General features: G+C 36.8%; 1 protein-coding gene across 1 annotated transcript in view; it reads left to right on the top strand.

Moving 5' to 3' along the window:
- The window catches only part of LOC140655747 (adhesion G protein-coupled receptor A3-like), a 293,963-nt gene that overhangs the window by 246,129 nt on the left and 33,387 nt on the right, over positions 1-14,447 (top strand). Inside the window, exons 15-16 of the mRNA XM_072870589.1 lie at positions 7,185-7,312; positions 8,255-8,378. Of these exons, the coding sequence (XP_072726690.1) occupies positions 7,185-7,312; positions 8,255-8,378 (252 nt within the window). The remainder of the gene's footprint in view (positions 1-7,184; positions 7,313-8,254; positions 8,379-14,447) is intronic.

Genomic DNA, 14,447 nt, shown 5'->3' with positions numbered 1-14,447 from the left:
CTTCTTAATTCACACCTGAGTGCCTAATATATTTTAAAATACTAACAAACTGACAGCAAATTCAGAATAGCTAGCATATGGTATGTAGCCAATGAAACTAGCTACAATATCATGATACATGTTATTAATCTGTAATTCTCTAATCTATTAAACCATAAAAATTCATAATTGATTATTATGTTTTGGGGTAATAGCAAAAAACTAAAGTAGCATCTGTAAACTGAAGAGCAGCAATAAAGCAACAGTGATGAAGGTTTACATTACCGTCAGAATAATGTATATCCTGCTGTGGAACAAGATGAAATAGAAGCCTCAGTTAATCCAACTGTCCATTTTATAGCTACTACAGCACATATTCTGATTTGTCATCTTTTTAAATAGTAAGGCAATGTTCCCTGAACTGCTTTTATAAAAGTTGTTTCTGCCTATGAACAGTAAAAGGGTTAAAATAAAGGTTTCATAGAGTCCTTTTTTAGAAAGGCAGTAATCAAGGATTTATCAGCTACGATTGATAATTAATAAGCATGAGCATACTTCAAGTGAGAGGATTCATGTAGAGCCATCTCATTTCTCTCCGTGACAGTTGTTCAAGTGATGTCAATGAGAGAGAGAGTTACAGTTTGGAGGTTGGGTTGGAAAGGAGGTACAAACTCCTTCCCTCACACTCTCACGCTTTCACTCTGCTCTGGGTTGGGCCAGTGGATGGAAGTACAACAGAAGTGTCAGACATAATAAAGCATTATCTTTTTCTGATCAGCTTTTGAATGGCATGTCCTAGGGGTGAGAGTAAAATACTGCGAACTAAACTCCCAATTATATTCCTGCCTTTCCCTTCATATACTGTGTGTTTAGACCAGTCCCCTATTTTGTCTTTTCTTCTGTTATCTGTAGGAGGAAGACAGTCAGTCACACTCTAATTTCTTTTGGAGTTGGCCAAAGCCCTCTAGGGTCTTGAACTATGAACCTCTGCAATATGATTTTCTGTTTTAGAGTAAAACTATGAACTTATATATCCTGAAGCTTTGGTATATCTAATTATAAGCATTTGCTCTATAAATACTATGTATTTGTGCTCTTTTGTGAACTGAGCTGTATATCAATATTTTAATTTTTCAAAACTGTTTGTGTATGTTATGACCAATCTAGTGCCCTGTAGCCATAGTATATCTGAGTAAAAATTCTTCAGGAGATAACAAAAGTATCCAACAGCAACGCTGAGTTTCAGAATTTGCTGAATATGTCTTGACATACATTGTCTTTTGTTCTTCCTTTCATTTTTCTTAGAACAGAATGGCAATTCAATGGTGATGGATATGACTGTAATTGTATACAGCATTTCCTTTTCCCCCTCAGACTGCTTTGTCAATAGTAATTTCCTCAAATCTGCCAAATAAACACTAGTAAAATTCTTAAATCTAAGTATGGTACTTCTCAATTAACATAAAATGGATTAATAAATATTGTTAATATTTTTAATTGTAATCCTGAAGATAGGTTAAATGAACATAAAATCATAAACAACTCCCTTCCTGTTTTGTCACAATGTATCTCATTATTCCAAACAACATAGGTGGGGTTTTTGGTTTTGTTTTGGGTTGTTTTTTTTTTTTTCCTTTGTGAGTGTAGGAAGTCATTATTTGCAACAGTAGCATATATTCAGTGGATGGCTGTTTGAGATAATTAGGGCTGAGGAGACTGAGCTGACAAAAACAGAGCAAATTTGAAACTGTTCTGGAAGCAAGCCTTGGAAAACTGTGTGAATGAGAAATTGAGGAGAGGAAAGATACTAGGAACGGATCATGCTAAGAGTTAACAGGATTTTTCTCCTGTTGTTTTATAAGCATTCCCTGAATCTTTTAAGCCTTTCCAAATTGGTAGGATCACAGTACCACAAAAGTTACATTTTCAATATTTTCAGTGTGACTGGAAACAATTGCAGAATTTCTTAGGCCTATTCATGAAGTTCAATTCTGAAAACAGTCTTCTAAACTTCCATGTTTCAGGTCTTCTCCAAATTAAGCAGCCTGTCTAAGCCTTTTGAGAAATTAATTCATGAGTCGGGGAAGTATTACAGAGATGTCATTTAGAAGGTTGACATAATTACAGTATTTGACATTTTCCCCATAGAGAACACAGGGTTTTCTCATAACAGGCTGTGGAAACATGGTTCAGTACTTTGAAAAATCAGGCTGCTTATAAGAAGAGGTTTAAGAATGAACTTTTCATTTTTTTGTGTGTTTAAACACCTACTTTTACACCTACAGAATAGACTTTAGCAGAGTTTAAGCGCCAAAGACTATGGAAGTGATCCAGAAAGTTTACCTGCTATCTGCAAAATTAACATTTGATGTAGTGGGAACTGCAAAATTCCCTGGAATTGGCTTCCTCTGCATGTGTATAGATGCTTCCCAGTGTGAAGAGCTAGATTTGTAAGCTCTGCTGTCATTCAGAGACCTGGCAAAGAGGCACATACTCTTCACCTAAGTCCTCAGCTGGCATGTACTGCTCACCTAACAGAGAATACTTAGCCCATATGGACAGTATTGAGTCCAGCTTCCCAGAAAAGGTTGCTTTTTTCAGAATATTCCTGAATGTGCCTATCTTTTGCATATAGCCTTGGAGTTAGAGTACTCATAAGAGCAAGATCTGGCTTTTATTCCTTTCTCCTTGGATTACATCTACTTTTTATTAAATTACACTTAATAACATGTGCTATTTGCTCTGTAAAATGCATAAACTGACTTGGTACTGGGGACAAAAATCCAGGTTTGTCTCCTTCAAAATGCACTAACTTTGTAACAAATCAAGCCTCTGGCTCAAGCTCTTTCTTTCTGTTTGCTCTTGCTTTCTGTTGGCTTAATGTATCTTGCATTCTTGGTGGTGCAGCTTCGACCAGAGGGTAAAGGGAGACTATAAAGGAGCTCAGTAAAATGGCCCAACTCTTGGGAGACAGGAGATGTAAGTTAAAGACCTAGAATCTAGGTCTTGAGCCATCTTATTGTCTTGGTGCCTTCTACTGACCTCCTTCCCATTTGTAAATGTCTTTCTTGTACTGAAGTGCTCCAAACTGGGCACACTGGTCAAGATTTGGTCTCGCAAGTGGTGAATAGAAGGGAATAATGACTTCCCTCAGCCTGCTGCCTGCACTCTTGCTAATATGGCCCAAAAGGTGGTTCACCTTATGTGTCACAAGGGCTCACCACTGGCTTGCTTTCAGTTTATTGTCCACCAGGACCCTCTGATCCTTTTCTGCAAAGCTTCTTTCCAGTCAGTTGTCCCCCAGCCTGTACTACTGTCAGAGTTACTCTGTCCCAGAGACAGGAAACTTTTTCTTTCTCTTCATTGAACTTCATTCCTCCAGCCTATTGAGGGCTTGCCAAATGGCACTCCTGCCCTCCAGCACATCAACTGCTCCACTCAATGTGCATTGCAGTGCTTTCAGCTCTCCATAAAGACCCAACTCTATGGATAATTTCCATATTCTGGTGCTCCTAAACATCCTAATATTTGGCACCTAATTTTTAAGTTTTGTTTTAAGTAGAAGGAATCTAAGTATGACTAGGAATCTAAATCTTACCATAACTGATGGTTCAAATGCACTTGTGTTTCTAAGTCTCTGTGGCGCTTAGATACCACTTTCTTGGGGAACAGAGTTTCAGGTGTCCTGCTTTAAGCACAGAAACCAGTTAGACTATACTTTCTAGTCATACTATTACAAGCAACATATTAAAAATAAATGTTTAATTTGCCCATATAAGTAGATGGATTACAAAAATTTACAACACAAAATAGATTGGTTTTAGCAGCTGTGATTTTGTGAAAGTACCAGATACTTAGTATTAGTTCACTGTATCTTCCCCTCAGCTTTCTCAGCATCTGCTATTAGATGTCTCAGGGCTGCCTTTGGTATGTAATTTGCCTATACCTCTTTATACTTTCATATTGAGTTTTAACTGATCAGTATAGATGTGTCTGTTTCAGTCAATTTTTGAAATGAAGTCTCAAGTAAAAGTGAGTCCCATTTGCACTCTGATGTTTTTATAATTCTCATTGCTGGATGAAATAGCTGATAAAAAGTCTTTCCTGTCACTAATTTCTATTGTGCCTTATATACTATGGTGGCATTTACAGCTGAAACAAGCTGGTTTCATACCTTCTTACAAGGGTGAATGAGTGACAATTTCTCATTAGACAACATTTTACTGGCCTTGTACTCATAGACAGCAGTTTGTAATGGTCAAAGTCCTGTGTGTATTCATTTTCCTGTAGATATTCCTGCCATTTTTCAATATCATCATCCTTTGAATCCCCTCTGGGAAATAAAATCAAACATACCTTTTTAAAATGTAACACACAATTATGCTGCTTTTGTGTACAGCATAAAAAAAACCAACTTTGTTTTCTGCATGCTGTCTTCCCCAGGGGAGGTTGACAGATCAATAAGGTTTAATTATAATCAAAAAGCAGACAAGATAAATTTATTATATATCTATAATGAAATCAGTTTTCAATATACAAAACTCTTAAAAAGGATATTCTACATTGGCAATAATGCATTATGATACTCAAAAGTTTTACCACTTATGTACTGTATGAGATTAGAAAGATAATAATAAAAAATGGATATTTTAAAATAGAATTAGCTTTAAGATGCTGATTGTTCTTGATTCTTCTGCAGGCAAAATGGCTGTATTCCTGTAGGACATATGGCATTTGCTTTTATACTGATGTTCAAACACAGTGATTGGTTGATCCTTGCATTTACACTATTAAAAGCTAGTTCTTTAGTACACTGAGTGATGCCACCTCAAGTAAAATAGCTTTCTTTTGTTGCTACATCAATGTGTAGCTTCACTGTGTTTCCTTTTTCACAACTTTGTTAACTTTTCAGAGTATTTTTTCAGAAATATCCAAGATATTAATTTCTTTAAATAACTGCACTGTTACTACTGTATTAGTTACAGTAACAGTTTTCTTAATGCACAGAACTGAAGCAAGTGTGTATATATAAATTATGACAAAGTGTACTATTGGTGTACCAATATATGATTATATCAGTAAGAGCTAGAAGTAAATATTTTATCATTTTCAGCAGAGTATTTCTATTTAGATTGCCCAGTATTTACGTTACTACTCTAGTAATGTAAGCCAAAATTGTACTGAACATTTCACTCTGTAAAAGAACTAATGTGGAGATGATGCAAATAAAAACATGGGAGAAGAGATGGTCAAAAAAGGGTGTTTGAGTGGAGATTCAGTGGCAGTTCTGAGCCAATAGACTTTTAAAGAATTATTTGAAATTTGTGAATTCAGTATATCCTGAATGTATATTAATGCACACTAAAAAAAAAACCAAAATCAAGAGAAGGCCTCAAGAGCGTAGGTCTGTCACATTAAAAAGCTACCACATCAAAAGACAGACTTCTTTTCTATTCCACTTATGGTTGAGGGAAGAGTAGCAAGAGATGTTAGGAGACAGCAAAAGAGTACCTCTGTGACAAGTGACTCCACGTCTGACTTTGAGTCTTGGTGAACTTGGCAGGGCTGAGAGAGGACTTGTGTGTAGGACAAGTGGTGACTGAGCAGATTTAACTGAGGTACACAAGCAAGCTGAGGAAGTACTTGAAGAGAAATGGGATGTGATGACATATTTACCATCTTGTTCATACATTATTTGTTCATTTTGATGGTCTTTTTTATATATGTTGTAAGTTGCTCTGTTTTAGAACTGACATTAATATGCATCTGGAGAAACTGGTACAATCAATCTTAGGAACTTTAAAGCTAGTATGAAGAAAAATAATGACTAATAGGGCATCTGTTACTTCTAAGGACCTTTCTGGAAGGTAAATGGAACAGTACCTTTCCCTCTGATTTAATAATTGCACATACTCATGAACATTAGCTGCTTGTACATGGACAAGTTCATGTACATAAATTATGGTGCTAGAAATCAGCTCTCTGCATGCAAATGCAATTTAAAAAATGTATTAGCATTACAGTCCCAGTCTCCAAAGGGGAGATTTCACCTCAGGAAAATAATTTATTGAATCTTCTTCCAGGGGAACCTAAAACTGACAAATAAGAAAAAAGTCTTTTAGATGTATGCCAGTATTTTCAGTATTAGAGTTTGCTGGATTGTCATATTCAGTACTTTTTCAGATTTTAGCTTTTTCTGTGCTGGGATGTATATTCATTTTTGTGTGCACAGTTAGTGCCACTGCACATGGAAACTGGCATGTAGACGACACTTTGTTTGCATTCAGGTGATAGTTTATGTCTAATTTATAGTACTTGTTTGCAGAAATGTAGTGCCACAAACAGATGTGACAATGTAGTACAGTGAACCTCTAATGTTTGGTTTAATTCAGACAGTCTGAAGACATACTGTTTTCTGTAACGGGCTCCTTTCGCTTTCCATCCATCACACCTGCAGATTTAGCTCTCATTATTTCTTACTTGTGATATCCAGTAATTTAGAATGTGAATTTGATATGGTTAATTTTACAAATATATTAATAACTTTTCATTATGTTTTTCATGAAGAATTGTGTCAGTAGGCACTAGCAGGTCCAAAAAGAATGCATGGATCTTTACTCTGCTGTTAATATAGCTATCAAGCTGCTTTTGAATTGATATAGGTAGTAGAGTATTTGCAACTAAGTGTGAAGGTCACTGGGTCAGAGGAGGTGTATCAACTGGGAATTATATTTGAATATAGGAGCAAATCAGTCGATATTTTGGGTGTATTCTCATGTCTTTGTTTCTTTGAGTGGTTCTTCTGCAGCTATGTATATGCCATTTAGAGACCTTTATGGTAATTTGATATTTTGTACTTAATATCCTAGTAAAATACACACATAAAGTTCATGTTATCAGAAGGAACAGATATTGCTAATGCCTGGAAGATGTAATATTCTGTGTATTTTTTCAGACCTTTTTTTTTAATTAGGATATGTCTTCTTGTACAAAAAGGTTAATTTCTGTCTTGCAAAATGTATACAGATGAGGAAAGAGCAGTCTGATGTTATTGAAAATTCATGAACTATATCTACATAAAAAGTTCATAATCTTATTTTCCTGCTCTTGAAAGGGAACAGCTAGGAATGACAGGACATATTGAAATGAAGTCTCAGAGTTTCACACATGCCTAACAATGTTAAATCATTTTGCTTTCTCCATAGGATTTTAAGACAGTGCTGTCTTTCCCCCAGTACCCAGGGGAGTTTCTGCACCCTGTGGTATATGCATGTACTGCAGTTATGTTGTTGTGCCTGTTTGCTTCCATTATCACCTACATTGTCCATCACAGGTAAGAATTCAATTTTTAGCACTTGTGTTAAATGGTCAGCATTATGCTGAGGTACTTCAATTTTTCTAACCCTCACTGAAAAGATAAATTAAAATTATCTGAATTACTGTTGGATAGTAGTATCAGCAATGTGATTTACACCAGAGAAATCAAAAAAAGGTTATCTCAACCTTTCTCAAGCTGTTCCCAAGCTGTATCTTTCCTTAGATGTATGTCTAAATGGTCTGCACACTGTTCCTAAGATTTCTAACTTGACAATTCAATATGAAACCACGAGCACTATCAAATTGCTGTCTGGCAAATTCCAGTCAAAGAGCAGCACTTTGGACAGCTACACTGGCAGTATTGGCTTCTAAGGCCATGTTTGGTTGAAAGACTTGGTAACTATGATTGAATAAAAGAAATTTTCTTTGACTTCTAAATCATCTTGGTTTTAGAAAACTTGTGTTTTCCTTTAGATGAAAGATTTATATAAATGCCATTTTAACTACATACTTCTGTTAAAGACCATTAGCAATTTAAAAGAGTAGGAATGTATTGTACTGTAGAAGCTGCTAAATATTAATTAAGTGAACTTAATGCAATGACTTCTGATCTTCAGCTTCCATTTAATCCTTTAGAGATGTCTTGTTAAAGTTCTGCATATCTGAAGCTATGCAATAACTCTTTTGCTTTTATTACTCTACTTTAAATGCTTGATCTGGTGGAGGAAACTTTAAGTCAGTAGACCCTTGTCAGACTCTTTACAATTTTTACCACTGATTTTACCTTTTTACCAGTGATTTCAATGCTGTATAAATCAGACTCTGTCCTATAGGTAGATTGCTAAGTAGATGTTCAAGAATCAGAAAATTATTTCTATCATATTAAGCATTTTTTCCAAAGCGTAATTTTCATAATAGATATGTTGGTTTTTAATTTTAAGATGTGGTTTTTCAACAGCACAATCCGAATAAGTAGAAAAGGATGGCACATGCTTCTCAACTTTTGTTTCCATACTGCTCTTACATTTGCTGTTTTTGCTGGTGGAATCAATCGCATTAAATATCCAATTATATGTCAAGCTGTAAGTATCTGCGTTAGTAATTCTTACTAATAGAATGAAAACCTGAAACTGTATCTTTTACATAGCACTGATAGTTCTCTTTCTTTCATATATTGTTCCTGGATCTGAAGTTCTTCAAAATAAGTCATCATTATAAGCAAGTCTTTTAAAGGCCAGCACTGGGAGTGTTCAGTGTTTGGTTGTCACCTGAGTTTCTGTGAGAGGCTGACCAATGCATTAACTTCTCTGCAGCTCAGATTTCCTTATTTTAAAAAAATCCCTGAAAATCATGTTTCTCTGTTCTACAGGATAGTTGAAAACTATGATTCCCAAATATTTCTAATGTCCTTTCTGATCTTTGGATTGAATGCGTGGAACTAAAGTTACTGCTGCTCTTTTGTAATGTGTATACCATTTGCCTGAGGGTCGCCCTGGCTTCACCGCGTGATCCCTAAATATATACCTGGGCAGCTTAATGTTTATAGTATGATTATGTCTTTTAATTACAACTCAAGCTAAGGAGACAAAGCAGACCAGTACACTTGCAATTTATGGACCCCTGTTTGCACTGCTGGACTATTTAACATCTCTTGCTTCATCCTTTCTGGGGATATAGTGCTGTGAGATGCACAGAGAGGGCATGGCTTCAGCTGCTCTGAATATAGAGGCTGAGTCTGTACAGTTCGTAAAGAGAGTCATTTCAGTCACCTTCTGTAATGCCTGCTAAGGGCTTGTTGCAATTTGTTTGTCTTAAATATTTCTTCCTCTCGGATTTTGTAGAAGTGCTCTAGATCTCATTAATGTTGTTGGTATTTACCTGTAGTAAAGCACTTTATTAAGCCAACATTCTCCCAGATATTTTGCCTGTCACTAATCTGGTTCTTTTGATTGGCTTGAATGGATGTAAACAGCAAGAGTCGCCAGCCAACAGCAGAGTCACTGCAAAATTTGCATAACTAGTGTAAGAGTTATCACTCTAATTTTTAGTGAGATGCTTTGGAAACCTTTTGTCTATACTTGTTCATGGCCATCAATAAACAGTACATGTAGATCTGTAAGCACCTGTAACCTTCTACATGCGAAGTCTACCTATTTATATTACATGGTATTCATTTAAATGACACAGTTGTCCACTAGATTATTCCAAGATAAATATCTCACAATATCTAGTGTATCGTGTCATAATTAATCTGTGAGTTCTAGCAAACTGAAATACCACTTACTATTGTCTTTATCTGCAGTTTGCAAGTGAGGATAGCAGATTAGTTTGTAGGGCAGCCATGGCTGTGTAATTACACAATGACAAATGACCATCTGTTGTTACAATCATTGTCTGGTTATTTACTTTGCAGATTGCATGGTAACAATGCAATATTAACAGCGATAATGAAAAATTGATTGAGATAAATGAGTTATTAATAATCTGAGTAATACATAAACTACAGGGGTATCTTCATAAGGTGCATTATCAGTGACAACTGTTTCTTGCTATGGTATAGGGCCAGATCCTGAGCTGCTGAGAAACATGCACGCTTAGAGAAACTGAATGGATCCATTCACATATGCCTTCTAATCAGTTTCATAAAGTTATTTATTTACCTGACACCATGCTACATCAACAGACAATATAATCAGCAGTTAAAATGTAGGACAGATACAGGACACGCAAGACACACACGGTCCTCTGGTTCCTGGTAGAAATTGTCTGATGTAAATAGGTAGAGCTAATGGATGCAACAGTCCAAACAATCTAAGACAAGTCTCCGATAGCTGGTAACACAGGCTGAACAAATGTTCACTCCCAGAACATCGTACCCCACCACAGACCCTTTCTTGCCTACTGACAGCAACGTTTCTCAAAATTCTGTGGGTCCCAGTGGCTGTCTCCTCCTGTGATAACCCTGAGAGGATTTCTCTCTGAATTAATATTCAGGGTGCCAAACGAGGTAGGGAGGTCAGACCTACTAATGGTTTCCTGAGAAGCTCATGTATTTGAACATTTCCCATAGCTTGCGTAAGCAGTGGTGGGACTCCACAGCACTCCTTTTCTCCTGCATATGGAATATAGCAATTCTTTAAATCACTTCGCCTAATGAAAGGTTTATGTATATATGTATTTATGTATAGCTGTTTTGGGCTTGTGTGTCCCTCAAGTCTAAGTTTTGTCTCTTTCTCCTTTTTTTTCTTTTTCAGTTCTGGAAAAAAAATGATATTAGGGTTTAAAACTGTGAAAATGTTACTGCTTCAATCAGCACTAAAATATTAGTTATACTCCATGTGTAACACCATCAGTGTTGCTATAGCACAGGTATCTTTCCATCTGCTACAATTCAAAACACAGCTTCACCCTGCAGCAATGTAATTTGTGCTTTTTGTTTCCTGAGTGCATAGGGGAAGATTCCAAGTGCAAGCATTTTCTGTCCTAATCAGGTGTATGTGGTGTCAAAGCCAGTGAACCTCCACCTTTCTTATTGTAATTATCCCTAAAACTTTCACACAAATTTCACTGCAACATCCTTACCCAAGTGAAATAATAGACTGAGTTAATTTTTATCCTTCATAATTAACCAAAATGGGTTGTTCTAAAATAACTTCAGTTGGATTACCTTCTCCCTCTAAATGAGGTGTCCCAGGCTAATTTTAAGCAGCAGGAATTAATGCTATGGAAATGGACCCATTTTCTGTGATAGATAGCTGGAAGAACCTTCATATCCCCTTGAAGGGAAAGTAATTACACCAAAAAAATGTGTTTTCAGAGATGGTAAGATACTTATTTTTATCTGGAATCTAAAAATCTAAAACTCCCTTTTAAACCTGCATACCTATTTCAGAGAGGATTTTGTATAGACAGTCTCACTTGCGTATGTGCTATGCAGTCTTTATGATTCATAAAGAAAACTGATGTTAGAGTGCTGGTCTGGAAAAGTTGATTGCTTCTTCACAGATTTCCTGTGTGAATGAGGTTATATCTACAGACTGTTTAGATTACCCACAAATGGGATTCTGGGTGTCACTGAATGCTGGCTGTCGATGTAAAATCCAGAGTCTTGAGTTTATGGCAAAATCTTTCATGCAAGGCAAAGGTTGTGTTAGGAATGGAAGAATGGGATTAATCAGAGCCGTTATACTAGCCAGAAAGGTGCTTGAGCCAGCCAGTGGATGATGTAGTCAGCCTCTTCCGTCTCCCAGAGTTAGGGTCTCAGATTACTTTCCTTCAAAGGGCAGAAGGAGGCTTATTCCTTTTATGTAAGGAATGAGATCGAAGTTGACACAACTGTAGGTGTATCGCTCCCCATGTGTGGGAGGCATTGATTCTGTACCCTCAGTCTGAAAAATTTCAGTCTCGTGGTCCCTACTTTCCACGAGAGCATGATAGCCATGAGGCTATGGATGCTAGGGGATGAAATTGTCAGTTCAATGTACTGAAGCATGAAGAATAGGCATAGGGGCACAAGATTCAGGAGACAGAAAAGTTAGGGAGTGAGACAGAATCATAATTTTTTATCCTAGTGCCCAGTCACTGAGTGGCATGATCACTTCAATCACATCTTCAAGAACCTCCTATATGGTTTATCAAATAAAAGCTTCCATGTAAAATTTGGCAAGGCTCAGATCTTCCTTCCCCCTGATGACTGTCATATGTGAAACTGCTTGTTAATCCCTTTCTGTAGGGCAGTAAATCTTCAGCAAGAAAGGCAAAGCCCATTCCATACTAGTCAGTACCCTGGAAGTTAGAATACTACCCTTGGAAGTTTAAAATTTGGATTTGAATCTTGTTAAACTAAGGAGGTCCTAGAGCTATCTGCCACATCTTGGGTAGGAGCTGTAGATACAAAAATATTATAGAAAGAGGAGGAAAAGAGCAGTTCTTTCTGCTCTAGCTATATTTTATTTGAAAGAATGGGTGTCAAATTAATGTACTGTGATCGAGTTTGCCAGTTAGGGTGTCTCAAGTGAAGAATGCTGTTTAAGAGCTCTTGAGTGGTCTTGGTGAGAAAGGTGCTGCATTGTTCAGCTCTGCTAAGACAGGAATAGAACTAGTCATATGCACAAGCAAGACTTCAGGTGGCTGGAAACTTCACTAGCAGCAACCCATGACGGCTAAAGACTTTGCACACTATGGAGTTAGATGTGCATGCTGTGCTGAAGACTGTCCTTCCCGGTCTCAGGTACCTGATTTGTGGGTCTCAACTTCTTGCTCTAAATTTTTTACCTGTGAAGGGAGCATGGGGTTGTTCTAAGGCTAAATGTTTTAAGATCATGAAATAACACCACATCCAGTGGTGTTATAGACCGCAGAGAAATTCCTGAATCCCTTCATCTCACTGAAAAGAACTACCTTCAGTGCAGGATTAATAGTTTCAACAGAATGCCAGTGCATATCCATATCCTCCTTTAAATAGGACAGGCTGAAGAAGGACAATCTTATCTGAAATATTATTACAATTGAAAAAAAAATAAATTAAATTAAAAACTAGGGGAAAACAGAGAAATCTGTGTGCAAGTTAAAGCTGATCAAGAAAGCTTTTTGTGCCAAAATGCTTTGCATAAATGCGTATTTGGTCATTACCATGGTAACTGCATGGTGCGGAACTTAAGTTACCTCTAAGGTACTGAAATTAATTGAAGGAGCACATGCAGACATCATCTTCTTACTGTAGAAAAGTGTGATCTTCTATTCAGTAGGCTGGTACTTATTCCCAAAGATAAGAGTTCTAAGAAGACAAGACATGGAAAAAGAGTCCAAGGAAATAAGAAAATTTTCACCATACAACTACTGTTATTAAATAGCTTTAGGTGCAATGCTGTCTTCAATGCATATTGACAGTTCTTTCTGTACCATTTGGCCTGTCCATGGAAAACCTTCTTACAAATAAGGGTCACCACTTCAGTATATTCAATCATAATCCTTTGTTCTGTGTGTAAAACTTGACCCACACAATTTTATGTGAAATCCAGAAGTTCTACTTATAGTGAAAATAGTTTTAAGTGAACACTTGGGTATTTAATTAGTATTTATTTATTGGCCTCTTAGGCTTTACAGAGGCACAAATCCAGTAACAAGACATGCACAGATAAATTTGTGCCCTGGACCTTTAGTTCATAAACCTAAGGTTTACATTTGCTAAATGTAAGTGAGAGTTTACTGAGCAAAACTATCTATCTCTCTCTTGTTCGCCTTTCTGTTGAGCCTCGTCTTCCCCTTCCATGTCATGAGCTGGTATCTTGTGTATTTCTAGCATAGGGCTCAGATGTCTTCCTAGCTTAAGAGAGCTAGAAAGAGATGGTCCCACTGAAGAGGACAAAAGAGCATGCAGCCGCAGCCCCTAAGTGCAACAGTGAGGAAAACGCATCTCCATGGCACGACTGATTTCAGTGTGGAGATATGGGGAAGGAAGAGGCAGGGAGCAAAGTCCACCACTTTGAAACACTGAGTTTTCAAGATGAGATGTGACAAGCATTTCTTTACTAATTATTGTTAGTGGATGAATAAGAGCAAAAATTCTAGTCCAGAAAGCATATTTTGTGTTAGGAAGTGAGAAACAAAATCATCACCACGCAGAGAAAAGGGTACCCTTTCCTTTGGAATTTAATATAATAGCTCAGCACACCCTTCCAAGTTCCACATTTTTGTTGTGTCATATATGTTTTATCTCCAGATTGTCACCATTGTCCTTCAAATCTGTCAGTCATGAGGAGGTCTTGTATCATCAGGATATATCCTCTTTTCCTTTAAGCAAGAAATGCAAATTGATTTTTTTATTTGAGAGAGAGAGAGAGAGAGAGGCATATTATTAAAGAGTTAGTACAGAAGATGATAACATTTCTGTCTCTTGTCCATGTTTGTTTGATTTGTCCATATACCAGAAGGAACTAATTTGCTGAAATATGAGCACACTGTGAAGAAAAGTAATGTGACTAAGGTGTGGCATAGCAGTGACGTTTTCAGTTCAGTTGCCTCCTTGAAAGTTCAAAAAAATTGTTTTATTGTACTATTTTTAGGAATCTCATTCACTTAAGTGGCTGATCATTTCTTTATATATGGCCATATATGTTGTCAAAATTTCACATGTAGGTGCCTTCTCACAT

This window comes from Ciconia boyciana, chromosome 8 (assembly GCF_034638445.1).
Source record: "Ciconia boyciana chromosome 8, ASM3463844v1, whole genome shotgun sequence".
NCBI classification, from domain to species: Eukaryota; Metazoa; Chordata; class Aves; order Ciconiiformes; family Ciconiidae; genus Ciconia; species Ciconia boyciana.
Note: the sequence above shows the minus strand (reverse complement) of the source record. Positions and strands in the feature narration are given on the sequence as shown.